The 18,633-nt window shown below is 61.9% G+C and overlaps 1 protein-coding gene across 2 annotated transcripts in view; it reads right to left on the bottom strand.

The window, feature by feature from the left end:
- Positions 1–1,284: 1,284 nt before the first annotated feature.
- SLC12A7 (solute carrier family 12 member 7) overlaps positions 1,285–18,633 on the bottom strand; it is a 94,449-nt gene continuing 77,100 nt past the window's right edge. Inside the window, exons 14-25 of one of the 2 annotated variants that reach the window (XM_046671608.1) lie at positions 18,264–18,362; positions 17,531–17,650; positions 16,478–16,582; positions 15,757–15,925; positions 13,932–14,127; positions 13,357–13,526; positions 12,796–12,927; positions 10,027–10,134; positions 8,354–8,532; positions 7,672–7,686; positions 4,334–4,467; positions 1,285–2,860 (exon numbers count right to left, since the gene is read on the bottom strand). In XM_046671608.1, the coding sequence (XP_046527564.1) occupies positions 2,769–2,860; positions 4,334–4,467; positions 7,672–7,686; positions 8,354–8,532; positions 10,027–10,134; positions 12,796–12,927; positions 13,357–13,526; positions 13,932–14,127; positions 15,757–15,925; positions 16,478–16,582; positions 17,531–17,650; positions 18,264–18,362 (1,519 nt within the window). In that variant the 3' untranslated portion in view covers positions 1,285–2,768. The remainder of the gene's footprint in view (positions 2,861–4,333; positions 4,468–7,671; positions 7,687–8,353; positions 8,533–10,026; positions 10,135–12,795; positions 12,928–13,356; positions 13,527–13,931; positions 14,128–15,756; positions 15,926–16,477; positions 16,583–17,530; positions 17,651–18,263; positions 18,363–18,633) is intronic. The other variant, XM_046671609.1, reaches the window with a different exon arrangement.

The raw sequence follows: 18,633 nt of genomic DNA, 5'->3' as shown, positions 1-18,633 counted from the left end.
AGTCCTTCCCCCAGACTCTGCGAGCCCCACATGGGGCCTCCAACCGTCCCTGGGCCTGGTCCTTCCACTGCCCGACACCCTCACTCCTGCCACCCAGGGGCTCTGCCCATCTGGTCACAATGTCCCGAAGGCCGGGCTCTGTGCTCCACTCAGGGGTGTGGACGCCCTGGGCTGGTGGGCGCTCACCCAGGGGGCCTGAAGGACGGCTCCCCTCTCGCGGTCACTCTCCCGGGTGCTGCTCCGCCAGTGTCCAGGCCCACGGGAGCCACAGTAACTGACGGCTTTACACACCTCACAGTCCCCCCGTCGTGGTGTCCACTCACGTGTTTCAGCATTTCCACAGATCATGCAAACACTACAACCTATTTTGAACGTTCCCATCACCCCAAAAAGAAACCACGTGCCGTTAACAGTCGCTCCTTCTCCCCTCCCCCACCCCGGGAACGACTGCTAATCTACTTCCTGTCCACAGACTTGCGGATTCTGGGCGTTTCCTGAGGAACCACATGCATGCCCGTCCGTGACTGGCTTATTGCACGTGGCATAACGTCCTCAAGGCTCCTCTGGACGGCCGCATTTGGTGCCTTGTTCCTCCAAAGGCTGGTCACAGCCCGCTGGACATCTGCAACACTCTGCTCCCCATCGCCGGCTGGGGGACATCGGGCTGCTCCCACCCTCTGGCCGTTGTGACCGACACCGATACGAACATGTGTGTGGGTTTTTGTGCACAGGTATTTGCACTGCCTGTAACTCCAGGAACGGGACTGCCTGGTCATAGGGCAACTCCACGTTTGGCGAATTTAGGAACCGCAAGTTCCCACACGGCTGGGCCCTTCTGCATCCCCCGCACCACGGGAGGGCTCCGAGGGCCCCGTACCCCAGCACCTGCTCTTCCCCGTTCCTCTGGCTACACCCAAGTCCTGGCAGGCGTGAAGTTCCGTCTCAGTGTGAGCATGCCGAGTAAGGGGTCCCCTCTGAGTACAGGCTTTCTTTGCTGATTCCACGCTTACGGAACCTACAGACAGAGTCGTCCCGCAAACAGCAATATTACGTTCCTGCACTGCACGGCCAAACACGGGGCAGAAGACAGGTCCTTGTCAATTAAACTAGTGGTTTTTTTTTTAATTCTCTTGGCCGATTCACATTATAACTCTTCAGCCATGTGAGTCTGCCTTGGCTGACCTGACCTAAAATAAACAACTCCAAAAACATGGAGGGATGGGTACATTTCCCCAACTGTTTAATTTTTATGCCAAATGAGACACAGGAGATTCTTCAACATACTCAGATTTTATACAATTTTATTATTCTACTAACAAAATCATACAAAGACAGGAACCTAAAAAAGGAGCACATGCCATCGCTTTACACGGCTGCGGTCAGGGTCTCACAGTCCACGGTGGGGGTCGCGGTGCTGACATGGGTGCTGCGGGCAGGCGGGGGGCCCAGACCGCAGCCCCACCTCCATCCATGCAGCCAGCTTGGCTTTGTGTGAGCAAGGGTGAGGCCGCGAGCGGCCCCGCTTTCCAGCCGCTGACCGACATTCCAGCCAGTGCGGACGCTGCTCTCCTCTCGGCTCAGGGACCCGGGGCTGGTGGCCCCTCCCCAGGCACGGGAAGGGGACCAAGTTGCAAGGGAGGCGTTTCGGCTGCCAGGTCAGCACTGAAGGAAACAGCACAGCGCCAAGAGCAGCCTGCCCCACCCGGCTGCGGCTGTTTGGCACACACTCTGGCCAGTGGTCGCTCCGAGGGCGATGCTGACCCTCTACGCTGCCCGACTGCTCCTCAGAGGCGTCTGGAAGCACAGGCTCAGCCTCCGGCCTGAACTGAAACCTGGGGACGGGGCTGATTCCCTCAGGAGTCCGTGAGGGCCAGAGGAGGCGGAGGGCCTGGCATCTGGGGTACTTTTCGATTATCACTGAGATGCCAGGTGTTTAAATAAATAAATAGGCCACACAGAGCACGAGGCGCCAATCACGGCACCATCTACACGGAACGTGATCGCGACCCAGAAAGCAGAGACCGAAAGGTAAAGTGCAAAACACCTACGGATCATGGAAAGGGTCTGTCAGCGCCCTGAGCCGGCCGCCACCGTCGCCTTGGGCCAGTGGGAGGCGACGTGCAGGCTTCAGCCGGACAGGTCAGTGCTGGGCACTGCTGACACTCCAGAACCACCATGTGGCAGGCCTGCCCTCTCCCGGAGTGTGCAGCGGGGCCCTGGGGTCGTGTCGGACGCTGAACTGCTTGGCGTGGGGACATCTCGGCATCTACCATTTCTGTGTGGCGCCCTGGGTCCTGGCACACCCACCTGCTTGAGGTGCTGACGGCCCAGGGTGCCTGCCGAGCCAGCCATCAGTGCTTGTGAAGGGATGCGGCTGGGTCCCGGCTGCAAACACAGCGTGGTTTCCTGTGAACATCCCGCACGGGGAAGAACTGAGACGGAACCACCGACGAGCCGGCAGGTCCAACCAGGGACGTTAATTCCAGAATCCAAAGGCAGAGCACGTGGCCACTGCCCCCGGGCTCACTCTGCTGGAACCAGATGGCCAGCTGTGCCCAGGGCACTCGAGCCGCCCTCAGGAGCACATGGAGCACGGAAGGCGCCCACATCTTCCCTTCTCAGTCACACGCTAGTTCTCGGCCTGGACAGGAGAGCCCCCGGGGGTGTTCTAGAAACTTCTGTAGGAAGCCACGCCGCAGGTCAGGCAGCTGGCCAGTGGATGCTGTGGCACCGTCCTGCCGGCCTGGCAGTGCCCGGGAAGCCGAGCGTTAGGAGTAGATGGTGATCACCTCCCGGCCACTGCCCCTGACAAGGAGGACCCTGTTGAGCCCCTCGGTCAGGACCTCGAGGAACTCCATGTCTGGGGGGCTGGGTTAAGGACACAGCTGATCCCACTGGGTGTGTGGCTGAAACAGGAGGGAAGTGACTGTATCTACTCAGATCCCGTGTCCAGTTAGGACTGGGACTGAGGAGGAGCAAGGCCGAGGCAGGGAAGCCGGGCCCAGGTTCTGGGGGAGAAGGGAGAGACCCAGGGACCCCACCCTACACAAGGCCTCAGCCAGGCTCGCTCAGCCCACACCTGCAGGCAGCAGGACCCGGAACTGAGCAGTCCCCCGCCCCCACCCAGGGGCTCTGGGCACAGACCCAGCAGGAGGGACCCCTGGATGATGTGGCCACTGTCCACAGAGACACCCAGATGGGCCAGGAAGTCCTGGTCACCAACAAAGCACAGATTCCTAAAGCGTGTGGTCAGCTTGAGGTTTAAAACCAGGCTGGCTGCTCACCACCTCCCAGCTCCCTGCTTTCTCCTGCCCCGAGGGGAGGGCGGGGGCTGTGCCCAGGAGGACGGGTTCCAGGCTGCATACACCCCAGCAGCACAGGGACCCGTCTCCTGCACCCCAGGGCAGCAGGCATGTGTTCAGGGGCTGACCTATGACCCTCAGGATCATGCCTGGCAGCCTCCCACCCCAATTGACCAGGAGGGGCCGGGGGCCCATGTGGGGACAAGGTGCAGCCAGGGGACACGCGGAGACAGGCTCAGAGTGGAACCACCAGCAGAGGCGCCCCAGCTCTGTCCAGTCCTGGCAATGGAGTAAGCACACAGGGCGCCCCACAGCCGTGGGGAAAATGCCCAGGATGGGAGTCAGCTGGCAGGAGCTCAGAGCCCAGGGCCCAGGGTCCTGGAGCCGGTGCCCTGGGACCACGCCACAGAGGCAGGGTCGGGGGTCAGTGATGTGGCGGCTGCCCTTCTCCTCTGGGTGTTTGGGGTCTGGTCTCCATGCCTGTGTCCACCCCACTCACCACCCTAATTCCTGGGGCGTCCCTACGTGCCGCATGAAGGGCTCAGCACCAGGAACGCCAGGTGCATTTACCACCTGCTTCTGCGTGCACTGCAGTGTCATCTATGCTGCCCCTTCAGCCCCCGCACTGACACCCCAAAGTCAACCAGGCTGTTCACTGAGGTTCGCAGGCCTGGCTCAAACGCGGCCTCGTTTCTTCAAACACTGAGACAGAGACCACCCCCCGACACCTGCCAGCTCCCAGATGCACCACTACCGGCCACAGAGGGACAGAGCGGAGTGGGGTCTGCTCCTCTGCCTCGGTGCCTGTCCGCCCACGGCCCCCACAGGCAGCCCAGGCGCGGAGGCTGTCATCCAGGTGACCCCAGGCTGGGCCCTGTGTGCACACTGACGTCAGGTAGGCTTCAGGGACCAGTGCTCCCAGCTCGAGGGGGCCCCACAAACAAAAAGAGAGCCAGCTGCCACCTTATCACAGGGCAACACAACGACCCTGCCACTCACCTGCCCCAGCAGGCAGCACCCAGAAAGGATACAGTTCTCGTCCCCCTGCCGGTTTTTGGGGGGCCCCGGCATGTTCAGTAGGACCAGCTGGGCGTCCTGGGACTTGTTGAGCAGGACATCGTTGAGCTTCACGGCCGTGTGCATCCTCCTGACGTTGCACTGGTTCCTGTGGGAGGGAGCCGGTCACAGGGCGCCAACCACCCGTGACTCTGGGCCGAAGCCGCGTGAGCCCCGACCCATGCACCTCCCCCTTGTTAGGAAGGGTCAGGCGAAAACAGTCAGGATTCTGACGGAGTCACCCCGCAGAGAACACACAAGGAGTGAGTCCACGTGAGAATCGTGACGCAGGCCGGGGCAAGTCACGCAGGAAGGAGGCGGCTTTGCCTCCACACATTCTAGACGAAGCATCACTAAGCCGCCAAGCTTCCACATCTACGCGCAGTTCTCCACACGGAAACGGGGGCCTCCCTGGCGGAGCTCGCCATCCGGGCGCAGAAAGGCGCTCACACGCGGACAGGCCCAGAAATCTTCTCCTTTGAAACCCTGGGCATCGCAGCTGAACCTGCTCCAGATGCTGCTTTGCGATGGGTCTGCTAACGGAGTGCACGCGGCAGCTCTCACGCTTCCTGACTCAGGCTGGGGACGGAGGGGACCTCAGCCACGTGCGGAAAGGAAGGCCCAGGCCCCTCCACCCGGCCACTGCCGTCTGAGGTCCTGGAACCGAGCTGGAGATTCTGGCCGGGAATGCGGCTCATGGGGCAGGCGCTCAGGCAGCCACTAAGAGGGTCCACCCAGCCCTCCGCGCCCCCGGACACTGCCGCTCACGGCCGGCGGCTGAACAAGACCTTCCAACCTTCAGTGACACAGACCTCATGTCTGCATCCTCGCTAACCACCCGGTTCTCCACACTCCACGAAGCAGGCGGGGCGCCCACTGTGCACTGAGTCGCTCCCCCAAATGTCCCGGGCAGCCCAGGTCCAGCAGCAGCCCCAAGGGAGGGTCCCCACCAGGTAAGATGCGGGTGCTGCAGACCTGCGCCCACCGGTACGCCTGGGCACCCCCAGGTCTCCTGTCCTCCTCGTTTAGCCCATGTGTCCCCAGCCAGGTGGCCGCGGGTCCCTTCTCCAGCAAACTGCATCCCAGCAAGCGTGCTGTGGACACTGGCCTAGGAGACACGAAGGCCTCAGAGGACCACGCCTCCCTCTGCATCAGAACACTCTGCACAGGGGCCAATTCTCGGGTCACACACAACGGAATCCCGGCCAGCCACAGGGACGGCAGCCTGGCGCTTCGGCTGCAGCCCTTCTCAGAGCAGGTCACCTGGGCCCCGGACACGAGAGGAACAGGCAGATGGACAGAGGCGGCCACATGAGGGGTCAGGGATGGGCCTGCAGGACGGACGCCTGGCCACAGCCTTTGATCAACTCAATACTTAAGCCAAACAAATCCGATTGTAACCACCAGTCAGAGAAGGAAGACGGGGAAAGGAATTCTTCATTTTCCCTCTCCAATTTCATCAGATAAATTACAGACTGGTCTCCGGCCACGGCATAATCGGGGTCTTTCATCACAAGAACCATGAGTCAGTTGCCTGGATACACCACAATTACGAGTCTGGGGACAACAGCAATTCTAGAAACGCATGTGTGTGATATTAAAGGATCTCTTAGGAGTAAGAGTTTGAAAACACCTATAATCTTAAATCCGAGGTCCGGGTCTGGTAAGGCCTGGCTCCAGGGTGACATGCCCCATGGAGGTCAGAGAGACAGGGACGGGGGCCCAGGGTGGTCTCGCGTTTCCAGAAGCTAGTAGAAACCCGCCTCTGTTCCCCGACAGCCAGTCCTGAATCCTCAAAGCAAGGAAATGTTCATAACTCTGCTGCCTCTGGCGGAAAAGACCCTCAAGACAGGGTTCCCTGAGGCTGGGAATTAGAGTCCGTGGGGCCGGGGGGGTGAGGGCCGGGCAGAGGAAGGGCTGTGGCTAATGTGCCCACGGCCAGCAGGTGGGCAAAGTGAGATTTCTGTCCCTCGGCTGCTGGTGGCAACACTCGAGGACAGCTGACGAAACAGACACAGACGGGAAAGACGCACACGACAAGCCAGGGGCCTGGCGACACCTGAAGTGCCCCCACCCTGGGGACCACACGGTGAGTCACGCACGTGTCACCGAGGGGCTGACCTGAGCACGTTCCAGAGGCTCCCACTCTAACCCACGAGGACAAGTCGGAGAAGTAAGGTCCTGTCCCCAGCACTCAGCTCCTGAGTGGAGCCTCAAGCTCACACTCAGTTCACGCCCGTAAGACAGCCTCCTGCTAGCTCTCTTTCTCCTGACTCTCCAGGTCTGCTGGGGTCCAACCCATGACCTCGCGTGAGTGCGCAGCCAACACACGGGAGACGTGGGGGCCCTGACCGCAAGCCCGTGCAGCACGTAGGGGATGAGATCTCAGAGGCCCCGACTCAACAGAGTCTAGGGGAGAAACCCTATTCCTGTGTCTGTGTGTTTTTTCAATTAATAGACTTTATTTGGGGAACATTTTTAAGTTACGGAAGAACACAGAAGGCACCGAGTCCCACGTACCCTCCTCTCCCAGCAGCTTCCTGACACATCTACACCTCCTGCCCCTCAGCGGACCAACACCTGCCCATCTCCCGCAGGGTGGGATTAACTCAGGGGCTAAACCACCTGGTCCCTCGCTCGGCCGTGAGTGTTGCCCCAGCTGCGGCCGCCGCGGGGGAAGCACCAAGAAAGTTAGTGAGGGAGGAGTGGGGAGGGCGAGATGGACAGACGGACAACATGGCCTCGGGGCAGGTCCCCAGGATGCCTTCCGACCAGCCCTGGACCCCTGGCAGTGGGCCTAAGCCACGCAGGTCAGACCAGGCACAGGGATCATCCACGTCCCTTCCCACACGGGGACTGAGGACGCGGCCTCCTCCAACTGAGACGGCATCTGTTGGGGGTCGGGGACACGCTGAGGTTCTGTGTCTGCGCCTCGACCTCGAGAGACATGGATGAACTAGCTGACAGCCACCAAAGCAAGGCTCCCCTCCGCTCCGGAGCGGGCTCAGGACAGACCCCCCCAGGCCCCGGGTTTAGAGAACAAATTTCAGGGGTGTGCCATGAGCCACTCTGCATGGAGGAGAGCAAACTAGACTACTGAGAGCTACAACGGGGCAGGCAAGCTCCGCCTGCACACAGACACGGACACACGGGGCCCTGCACACACACATGCGTGCACACGCACGGGGCCAGGCATGCACACATGGGGACACATGCACACACGCGGCCATGCACACACGGTTCACAGGCTACACTGCCCGGCGTGCGAGGCGACCAAGCCTGAGAGGCGTCCCAGTAAAGCGAGCAGACTTACAGGTTTCCCCATTCTCTACAAGGGAGAGAAAACACAGAGAAGACGTCACTGCAGGAGAGCACATGATGCGCACTTGGAAACAACACTGGGCTCATCGAGGCCACCCTCTTCCGGCCAACCTTGGTCCTCCTCGACCAGGGGTCTGCTGCTCGGGGCCCAAGGAAGCCCCCAGCCCTTCCTGACAAGTCGGGGTTTTTGGTCCAGCCCCACCACTGAAGCCCCTGTGAGCTCCCCCATCCTGGGACCCGAGGGGGCTGCTAAATGTGACTCAGCTTGGGACCCCTCCCTGGGGCCCAGCTACATCACCTCCCCCACGGCACCTCTGCCAGCCCGGTGGGGGCTCAGCTCAACGCCACGGGTGGAGCCAAGGCCACAGCCCTGACGGGCAGCCTACCCTGTGGGGGATCAAGGCTGGGAGTGTGCGTCCATCCAGAAGCCCTGACTTCCAGCTGCCCTGAGACCCACCGAGAACCCAGACAAGCCAACTGCACAGCTGACTCGCTGACCGGGGCTGGCTGACTGGCCTGAAGCAGGCTAGCCCTCGCCCAGTTCTGTTCTCCCACAGGCCTGCTGATCTGCAGGTGTGGGCCTGTGGCACTTTATCGGGCAGTGAAGGGGGCCTGTGCCCACTGCTGGGCCGGTGCAGCAGGACCTGCCACGTGGGCCTGCGGGCGACACTCACGGCTTCAGAGTGAAGAGGTCTTTGAACCCGGACACACCGGGGTCTCTGTTCTTGGACTTCTCAGCAATCAGCTTCTCCTTTGTCCAGGTCATCTGCACCTTGTCTGGCGTGGACGGCGGCTGTGTCTTGCCGGCTGCCGCAGAATGGGAGGCGGTGTTCCTGTCGTGGATGAGCTGAGCCTGGCAGGAGAGCAGGGGCAGCAACCGACTCAGCAGCCCAGCAGGTGGTCTCCAAAGTCCCCAGGGAGGAGAGGAGCACGAGAAGAGCCACGCTGGCCCCACGGCACCGAGAGGGCTGCATGACCCCCAGACCCGGGGACCCCGCACCCGCCCTCCGCATGTCACCCCAGTGCCACGCCCACCCCACTGGTCCCCTGCTCCTGAGCTTCCAGAGCAAACCCATCGGTTCCTGCCCCGGCTCTGAGAGCACTGAGAAAGGACCCAGGACCCCACATTGATGCGAGGGGACGTTCACGCCCCAAAGTCTCCACACTTGACCTAGCTCCACACATACGGCCTCCACCCCCGACCCGCTCATCCATCTGTCCACTCACTCATCCATCCCCTCATCTGTCCATCCACTCACTCACTCACTCACCCATCCATCCACCCTTCCTCATTCATTCATTGCTTTGTTCATCCATCATTTACATATTCATTCAGCCATTCACTCATCCATTGATTCATCCATCCATCCTGTCACTCATGGCTCACCTGTTCATTCATTCATTCCTCCATCCATCTCCTCATTCACTCACCCATTAATTCATCCATTCATCCATCCTCTCACTCATTCACTCACCCACTCACCTATTCATTCATCCATTCATGCATACATCCATTCATGAATACATCCACTCACTCATTCCCTCACCCACTCACCTATTCATTCATGCATACTTCCACTCATCAACAGCACAGGGGTTGCTGGGAGCCCACATTCTTGGGGTGGGGCAATGAACCCATGGGGTTTGGGGAGGAACAGGGTGCAGAGAGAAAGAGCTACAGGGCCACACAAGGCACCCAGGAAGCCCGTGTACCGAGAAGGCACTGACTGATGGCCAGAGAGAGGCGGGGTAGGCCTGTGGGAGGAGGGGCGCTCAGGGCAGAGGTCTATGTGGCGAGTGTAGAGGTCACCCAGGCGGTGACAGGGTCAGACTGCGGGGCTGCAGGGCCGCGTGGAGATGGGGTGCAGCCTGGGGAGGGGACGAGTTGGCTCTGGGCACTCGCTGTGGCTGCTGGTTGAGGGTGGCGGGCACAGGTGGAGGGTGGCCAGCTGGGCCTCCACGGGGCTCCTGGCAGGAGATGATATAGGAGGGACCACGCGCGGCTAGGATGGCCGGGTGGACGCTGGCTCTGCGCAGGCCTGGGTGCACGAGACCAGGGGCAACACAGCCGCTGACCCCAGCCTAGGCGTGACCTTGAGCCGTGTTGGGGACAGGACGTGGAAGCGGAAGTCACGCCACCTGGCTGTTCGTGAAACCCGATGTGGAGAAGACGTGCTCCGAGTGACAAAGGCCCTGGGTGGCACACAGGGCCTGGAGGCGCACAGGCCAGTGCGACACAGATGGACACACTGCACCTTGTCACAGGGTCCCGCGTGATCCCCATGAGACCGACCACTCCCGCCACATCACGGGCGCCTGCACGAGGGGTCAGTGTGTCTGCGCGCACCTCCCTCTCCCGCTCCGTCTTGGACAGCTGCATCTGCTTCAGCATCTGGGACCTCTGCTCCATCATCAGGGTCTTCTCATACGTGAACGCCGAAATGTCGTTTTCAACCTGGAAGGTTCCAGAGCCCAGAAGTAAATACCACGTGTACAAAAACGGCGTGTGTTCACTGAACGCCACCTGTCTCACTCGGTGTTTGAGCGAGGGCTGAAACAACGCGAGCGTGTGTCCCGGGCGCCGCTCCTCGCCTCGCGGTCCTGCCCTCCGCCGCCTCAGAATTCCGAGCCCCCAGGAGCCGCCATGAGCATGCGTGAGTGTGAGCGTGTAAGTGTGTGCAGGGGAGCGTGTGCAAGTGCGAGCAGCTGTCACACTGAACACGCTCCCGCCTCGGCCCCACGCCCTGCAGGGCCGCCGTTCACTTACATGCGGGACGGCCCGCGAGGAGGAAAACGTGGCCCCCACGAGCTAACCCAGCACACGTGGTGTCTGGTCAGGGCACTGCCCAGCGGTGGCCCCGACTGCACAGACCTGGGCACCAGGGACACACGCACAAGAAACAGGAGTCGCTCTCTGTGCCCAGAGGGGAGCTGACGCCTGCGCAGGACGGGACTGTAACTCGTCCGCTGACCGCGGAGCTCGGCTCCTCCCCTGACCACAGGCCTGTCCCTCGGCAGGCAGCGCTGGGCCCTGCCTGCATGGGTGGGGGCCCCCATGCCGGCTGCAGCACTGCCAGCCCTCACAGGCTCTGAGGGGCGAGCAGCCCGTGCGCCTTCCGTGGGGTCTGCGCGCCCGTCTGGCAGGGCCAGGGTACGGGCTCACTGCTCCTGCGAGCGGGTCCCATTCCCCCAAACTCCCAACGACTTGCCGTGTGGGGAAATCAGCTTTTACGCATTATTTCTGCCTCAGGCCAGTTGACTAAATTTACTAAGTTCTATTTTTTTGGTTTTCCAGATATTTAAATCATACACAGAAAAAAATCATGCCCACTTCCAATACTTAAGGCTCCAACATCAACTTCCAGAAAACAGGGTGGCTGGGGATGCCCCGCCCGTGGAAGCCGTGGGACACACTGGCTCCGTGGTCACGGGGAACTGGTTCTGGCGCGGGTGCTCTCACTCCATTGACCAAGTGTCTGTGTATTCTTCCCTGAGTTCACTATGCAACTGATTCATTTTAAAGGAAAGTTTTAGCAAAAACCCCAACCCTCCGGCACCAACACTTGGTGGTCCATGCCCCTGACACGGTCTTTCTAAGCTTCACAGATGGGGCACCGTCTTCCTTCACAGTGACCCGATTTCTTACCGCGAGACTTCAGCCTCTGCCCCTGGCTTCCCCCCTCATTAATTTTCACATCCCCTGCAGTGGAGCCCCCTGCTTCCTGCGGACAGTGCCCTAGAGACCCTGGCCCCGGGGCCACAGGTGATACCCTCGCTCTCTATGAAGAGGGCCCCTGACTCACAGAAGCCCACGTGAGAGAGGGATCCTGGACCGGTTCCATCCTGGGGGGCCCTGGAGTGGGGCTGGCCTGGCGAACCCCCCAGGAACAGCAGGATGGGGAGGAGGGGCCTAACTGACCCAATTGTAGCCGGTCTGCTCACAGGGCAAGGCCCGCCCTCCACTCAAGGTCAAGCAGGGTCGGCACCAGGCAGGGACAGGGGTCTGCTCTCACTCCACAAAGGCGATGCAATCAGGCTCCTAACGCCTCGACCTTTGTACTTAAACCTGATCTGCCTTGTGACTGAACTGGGCAGGGCTGTGATTGTAACAATGTTATTGTCAAACCAACCACACCCACTGCCCGCTTAGAAAGCGGAATCCGACCAGAGGCTGTGAAACCTAAGAACCACAGTTACTGCCCAGTTGTGACACCGATGCCACATCTCACGGACGTGGCCCTGCTGTCCAGGGCCCTCCTCGAGGGCATGGCCAGGGCATCCGCCGTCCTAACCCAGATGCCTTAAACCGCGTGAAATCCCAAACACAGACAGGCTAGGCCGATGGATGCTGACAGCGAGGATGGGGGACAGCAAACGGAGGTGGGAGCTGCCTGGGGACCTCCCAGTGGCCGAGGTCGGAAGGACACGACTAGTAAGATAAACAGCGCGGTACAGCATGCGTGCAGAGCAGCACGAGAGGCCACCCTGCAGACGCACACAGGGAGGTGACCACACCCGGGGGGCCGTCCAACAGGGAACGCTGCTCCCCCACAGGAAGCGGAGCCTGACCCCCACCCCACGCCCGAGGGAAGCTGGCCTTGGGACACACGTGTGAACACGGAAATGCCGTGATTTCACAGCGAGGCACCTGGACCGCAGGTTCACGCACCTGTGACGGGTTGACCATCACGTCCCCCTTACAGGACACACTGGGGAGGGCTCACTCTGACGGCTTCCTCCCGTAAACCCGTAAATACAGTCAGGAGAAAAACATCAGAAAACCTAAACCGAGGAACATTCTACAAAAACCCAACCTCCTCGAAACTGTCAGAGTGACAAAAAGAAGAAAGTCAGAGCCTGTCACAGCCCAGAGGGCCTGCGGGCACACGGCGGCTAAGTCAGGGTGGGTCCTGGACGGGACCCAGGGCAGGGGGACCCCGGGGACACTGCATGACGCTAACACTCTGGGGTGCAGCCCACCGCTGTGACCACCGCAGTTAGTGCAACGTCAGCACAGGGCACGCGGGAGCCGAGACGGCCTCCCAAATAGACAATGCGGCACAACTTTGTTGGAACACAATGGCCCGCGGTCGCCCCCGTGCCCGCACGCCCTCACCATCTCCACCACCTCCACCTCCGCGCTGATCCTGAGGTGGTACAGGAACATCTGCAGGTCCTTCTTCATCTGGATGCTGTTGTCGTCCACCTGGGCCACCGTGAAGATGCGCATCCGGCACTTCCTCCACACCTGGGGGCGGGGTGACGCTGTGAGGCCCCAGCTGCCCGGCATGGTGCTCCCGGCACCACTGTCCCCCACTGTCCACCTCGTCACAGAGACCCCCCCCAGTGCCCCTGTGTGACCCCCAGCCCCCATGACCCCTGGCCCCTCATGTGACCCCCCGCACCCCTGTGTGACCCATCCCCTCATGACCCTTGCCCCCACCTAACCCCTGACCCCCCATGACTTGAGACCTTGATGACCCCTGGCCCCCCATCCCCATGTGACCCATCCCTTTGAGACCCCCGCCCCCACCTAACCCCTGACCCCCATGACCCAAGACCCCGATGACCCCCAGCCCTCCATGTGACCCCCCACCCCGGTGTGACCCATCCCCTTGTGACCCCTGCCCCCACCTGAGCCCTGGCCCCCCATGGGCCCTGCCCCTGTGCGCCCCACCTTGTGCTGCCGCAGCAGGAAGGGCAGCAGCATGAGCAGGCCCCCGTCGTGCACGATCCACCACACGTCGATGTTCCCGTCGCTGAACCGCTCCTGGTTTTGTGGAAACAGGTCCACGTTCTTGGCCACCAGTAGGGCCTGATGCGCGGCCGTGGTGTCACGGACGGTGTCTGTGGGAGGCAGGGGTGGTCACTGGGGCCTCGGAAGAACCACAGGCCCCGTGGACTCGCCAGGCACCAGCGAGCGAGGGAGGCAGCCATGGGCGAGGCCGCAGGTCCCCGCAGAGCCCCCACCCCGGGCCAGGCGCCGAGGGCAGCCCTCGCTCCACCAGCGACTCCGCTGCCTGGCCAGAGGGGCGCAGGGTGGCCAAGCGGTACCTCCCCAGGAAGTGCCAAACTAGGGGCAGGGCTGGGAGGACCGAGGGTGTCTCAAGGTTTTCAAATGGCCGTTTGCTTCTCAAGCAAAACAGCTCAGTCGGGGCCTCCAACGGTCTCCTGGAGCCAGCCCTTGGGCTGGTGACCCTGAGACCCAGCAGGCCTGTGGACCCCGCACACAGGCCTGGGGATGCTGCTCACCGACGAAGTTCTTCCAGGAGAAAGGGTTGTCCTCCTGCTTCCAGGACGCGGGCCAGGCCATGAGCACCGTGTTGTGCTTCATGCCCCCTAGACCGGCCGACTGGATGAGGTGGGACATGCCATCCCGCAGGTTGGAGGACACCACCAGCTGGCAGAAGCCTTTGGTCTTCTCGGCTCCCATCAGAGACCGGATGTTCTGAGGGGACAGGTCAGGGGGTCGGTGCCACTGCACCAAGGAGCAGGCTGGGAGCAGCAATGCCAGGACCTACCCACCCACCACGAGGCTGCTGGGGCGGCGACGGGCAGGCCCCACACCCACATCACTGCCTCACACAGAGGCCACAGGGTTGACAGGGGCGTGGCCTTTGGTCCCTGAAATTTAGGCGTGGGCCTGGTGCTTGAGTGGACAGGCTGCCTGGTGTGCATGCAGACACACGTGTGCAGGAGAGCAAGGTGAAGGCCCTTGGGACACGGCGCGAGGCGGTCCCCTATACAGGATCTCCACCATCACGGGCCCCACCACCTCATTCGGACATCTCGGACCCTGGGCTATACGCCTGCTCCTTGAAAGCTTTGCTAGAACGTGTCCAATCTAACAACTCTTCCAAGGACTGTGGCCCCTCGTGCACTCAGGAAAGGAACACAGGCACGGGCCACACGCCCTGCCACGGGCAGTCACTGCCCTCTCTGCCTTGCACCAGGCCTCTGACGGGGGTGGCTTGGTTTCAAGGGTAGGCTGACACACAGTGACCAACGACACGCCTTTCATGAAAGTGATGCCACTTGTGGACACTGGGCTTCTCTGTCGCCACGCTGACCAGCCCTGGGGGGCCGAGGCTGGGGGCCCCTTTGGCGGAGCCATGAACCACAGGAGCCTTGCAGCCAGACACCAGGTGGAACCGTCCTGCTGGATTTCAAACTCGCTCGGGAAAGCGACCTTTGACTCCTGGATTTCTGCCTCGCAGAATGGGAGCCTCTCTCCCTGCCTGACCCCACTGCACTTTGATTGAATACAGACTATTTGTTTTGAGTTTGACATCCCCAAGGACGATGACGCAACACCTAAGTCCACGGCTTACAGTCAACCCTGCAGAGTCTAAACCAGGGGTTCACGATCAACAGCGGTCAAGCCCGAGCCCGAGGGTTTACAATGGCACCAAAAGAGGACCGCTGGTGCCCTTGGAGATGGGAAGTAAAGGGGCCCGCCTGCCTCCTGCCTTCCAGCTCACGCTGAACCCAGAGACGCTGAAGGCCCAGGAGGGCAGCTCTCTGGCTGATCGAGGCCCGCCCCGAGCCGTGCCGTCTCCCCCAGTGAATGGCCTGAATCTGGGGGGGCTGGGGGCAGCCCCGGTTTACAGACACACAGACGGCAGAGGGGTTGTTCCAGGACACTCGGTCAACCCAGACATGCACACGGCAGGCAAAGGAGCTGCCGCTCAACCCGCAAGCCAGGAGGAAAGAGCCACCTATGGAGCAAGAGGCCTGGAGACACGCATAGCTGGACGGGAAGGCCTGCGTGAGTCCCACACATGCTGGCCAACAAGGAAGGGAAGAGAAGATGTGACACAACAGGGAGGCAGGACACTGCCTGGCACAGCCGATGCTGAAGGTGTCGAAGAGCTGTGGTCAGAAGGTCCAACGACGAGAAACTCCTGTTTCAGAGACAGATCTGGACCCAGCTCAGGACGCAAGGATAGGAGGCGGGGACACAGCACACAAAACACGTTTCAGGGAGTCAGGGACGAAGACATGCTGGTTTCACCTTCGCGAGCGGCCCGGGCCGCAGACCCAGCCCCCCTACCCCACATCTGCCACCCGGTCCCACCTCCTCAGCCTGCTGGGCTTCAGCACGCTTGTCCAGGTAGGTGCCCTCCAGCACGGAGCCCACGATGGTCAGCCCCTTGCCAGCCTTGAGCTGCGTGGTGAAGGACAGCAGGCGCGGGTGCTTGACCTGCTGCTCTGCGTCCAGGTTCAGCATCACCAGCACCTGGGGCCTGTGAGGGGACAACGGTCACCAAGACAACACATCACACACTTACTGATGGCAGGACGGACCAACAGCGAGCTGCCTGCCAGGGACCAAGAGGCATGGTGGGCATCTGCTAGCCAGGCACCACCTCTGGGTGCGTGTGGGACGGGGGTCAAGGGGGTTCCAGCGCCGATAAAATTCCATTTCTCTGAGGCAGCCCCTCCCCAACCTCCTCCCAGAAGTGAGAGGACGGACAGCCGACCGTCACAGGCAGACATCCTCGGTCCGCGGCATCTGCGGCAAGACCCCAGCAGCTGAGTCCACCCCATCCCCACCCACTGCACCCCAGGCCCGGCTCAGGGCCCAGCCCACCCTCTTGATCTCTCATTAGCGGGTGGTCAGATTCGAGCTGATCACGCCCAGGCCGCCCCACTGTGGACTGACAAGGCGCTGGAAGCTTCTGAGACAATCGTCTCCTAGTAACGGGGCCGCGGTTTCTCCCCTAAAGTCTGCCTTTGGAAAGGGGCACTCCGTGGGTCACACGGCATGAGGTGGGTCTGGGGGCCCCGGCACTCACCTCCAGTTCTTGGTGTGGGGGGGCCCTTGCTCCACACGCAGCAGGGCATAGCGGGCAGCGTTCAGTGACAGCCCCCTGATGCCGTCACCCCACTCCTTCTCGGCCCTGCGAGGAAGCAGCAGTGAGGTCCACCTGCAGCACACCCACCGGGACCGCTGGGCAGCCCCGGGGGTCAACGCTGGGTCTCTGCAGTGCTTCTGTGACAGGAGGGGGCTTCCCAGGCCGGCCGAGCGCTGGAAGGGGCAGGACGTGGGGAGGGGGTGGGACGGGGAGGGGGGCGCGGCACTGGCACCTGTGTGTGGGACCACAGTGGGAGGCAGATGGGGACACGGAGGAGAGCACGTGGGGAGGAGACCCTGCGGGGCGGCGGGGGCCTGGGCAGAGGCGGCTCCACGAGGCCCAGCCTCACCAGCAGTAGCACAGGGACCCCAGACCCTCCTTCCAAACCACGAGAAAGAGCTGAGGGGACTGCAGGCAGTCTCACCCACCCCCAGCCCGCCCTACAAGGCCCCACCGCCCCCACTGGAGGGGCCCGGGCGGCTGCAGGAGATGCCCCAGTCGGGGACCGGGCAAGGTGACACATGCTGTTGCAGCCATGGTTTACTTGTCTGTGGTGGGCTTTTGGAAATTCTGAATCCATCAAGTCAGTGCCATCGTCAGATGGATTTCAAAGTTGCCAAAAATCTCAGCATAAAAAATTAAGGCTACTATACAAGGACACAGATAAATCTCAGGACGTATCCTAACAAACACAGAACCTGCAGAAAACAGTGACCATGCGGCTCTCGCCCGTCAGCACAGTGGCCTGCGGCAGACAAGCTCACAGGCAGAACCTGGCTCTGCCCGCGTGCAGCTCCCGAGGGGAACCTGGGCTTCACAGCTCGGCTGCCGGAGCTCCCCGTGTGCCTGTCCGCGGGGAGAGGGACCCCGACGCGCCCGAGCCGAGGGGCCCAACAGCCCCGGATACGAGACCCAGGGAGGCCCCACTGCAGGGAGCGCGGCTTCGCCACGCACTCACAGAGGCGGCGGTGGGGCACGGCCCACAGTGCTCACCCTCGGTACTCGATGTACTTGTAGATGCAGCCGGCTATGAGCATGGCAAAGAGGGCGTAGTACCAGGAGCAGATGAACATCAGCGCGAGGCACAGGCTCATGCCGAGGAAGGACAGCGTCCTGCAGGACACACAGCTCACGCACCGGCCCCCATGTGGCCCCACAACTCACCCACCAGCCCCGCACCCAGGGCCTCAAACTGGCATGTGAACAGCTGCCTCAGAAACATTACTGGTCCCTTAGTGAAAATCCTTCAGCTACTCTGAGAAAACAGCAATGACAACTGGCAACCGGGTCCTCTGCCCCCAACCGTCTCCAAGGGCTGAGATGACCCCACGACTACGCTGACCACCTGCTCGGCTCCCCTCTGGACCTGGAACAAAACGGGCTTCATGTGTCCCCCCAGAGCACCCGACGCACTGGGAACACGGACGGCCAGCAGCCCGAGATCCCACGCTCGGATCCAGGAGAGCCGAGGCTGACCGAAGGTGGGATCCACGTGGCTCGGGATGCCCAGGTGACCCAGGCTGACAAACAGACACAGAGCCCTCGTCAGCTTGGCCGGGCTCATTCTGGAGGACGATCAGGGCCCCATGTGGCCTGGGGACTCAGGGGCAGCTGCCTTGCAGACCTGCTGTGTGTGCTGGGACCCAGGGGGCCGCCCTCGGGGGGCTCAACAGTGGTAGTACTTGTGTGCACTGGGACCCAGGGGGCCGCCCTCGGGGGCGCTCACCAGTGGTAGTACTTGAAGCGCGGACGCCAGTTGGGTGTGCGCAGCAGGGTCTGCACAGCGCAAGCCAGGTTCACAAACATGTAGCACATGAGAAAGAACCTGGGGACACAGGGAGCAGCGTCAGGAACTGGCCAGGCCCCACGGTGGGCCCAGCAAGCTGCCCGTCCTGTGGGAGCCCCAGCCCTCCACCTCCCAGTGAGCCCACTCGTCCACGTCATCCTCCCCTCCTGTGGGGTCTCCCTGCCCCCCTCATCCACGTCACCATCCCCTCCAGTGGGGTCTCCCTGTCCCCTTCATCCATGTCACCGTCCCCTTCCACGGACTCTCCCTGCCCCCTTCATCCATGTCACCGTCCCCTCCCGTGGGGTCT

Source organism: Equus quagga, chromosome 9, assembly GCF_021613505.1.
Source record: "Equus quagga isolate Etosha38 chromosome 9, UCLA_HA_Equagga_1.0, whole genome shotgun sequence".
NCBI lineage: Eukaryota > Metazoa > Chordata > Mammalia > Perissodactyla > Equidae > Equus > Equus quagga.
This window is presented reverse-complemented; position numbering and strand designations above follow the sequence as displayed.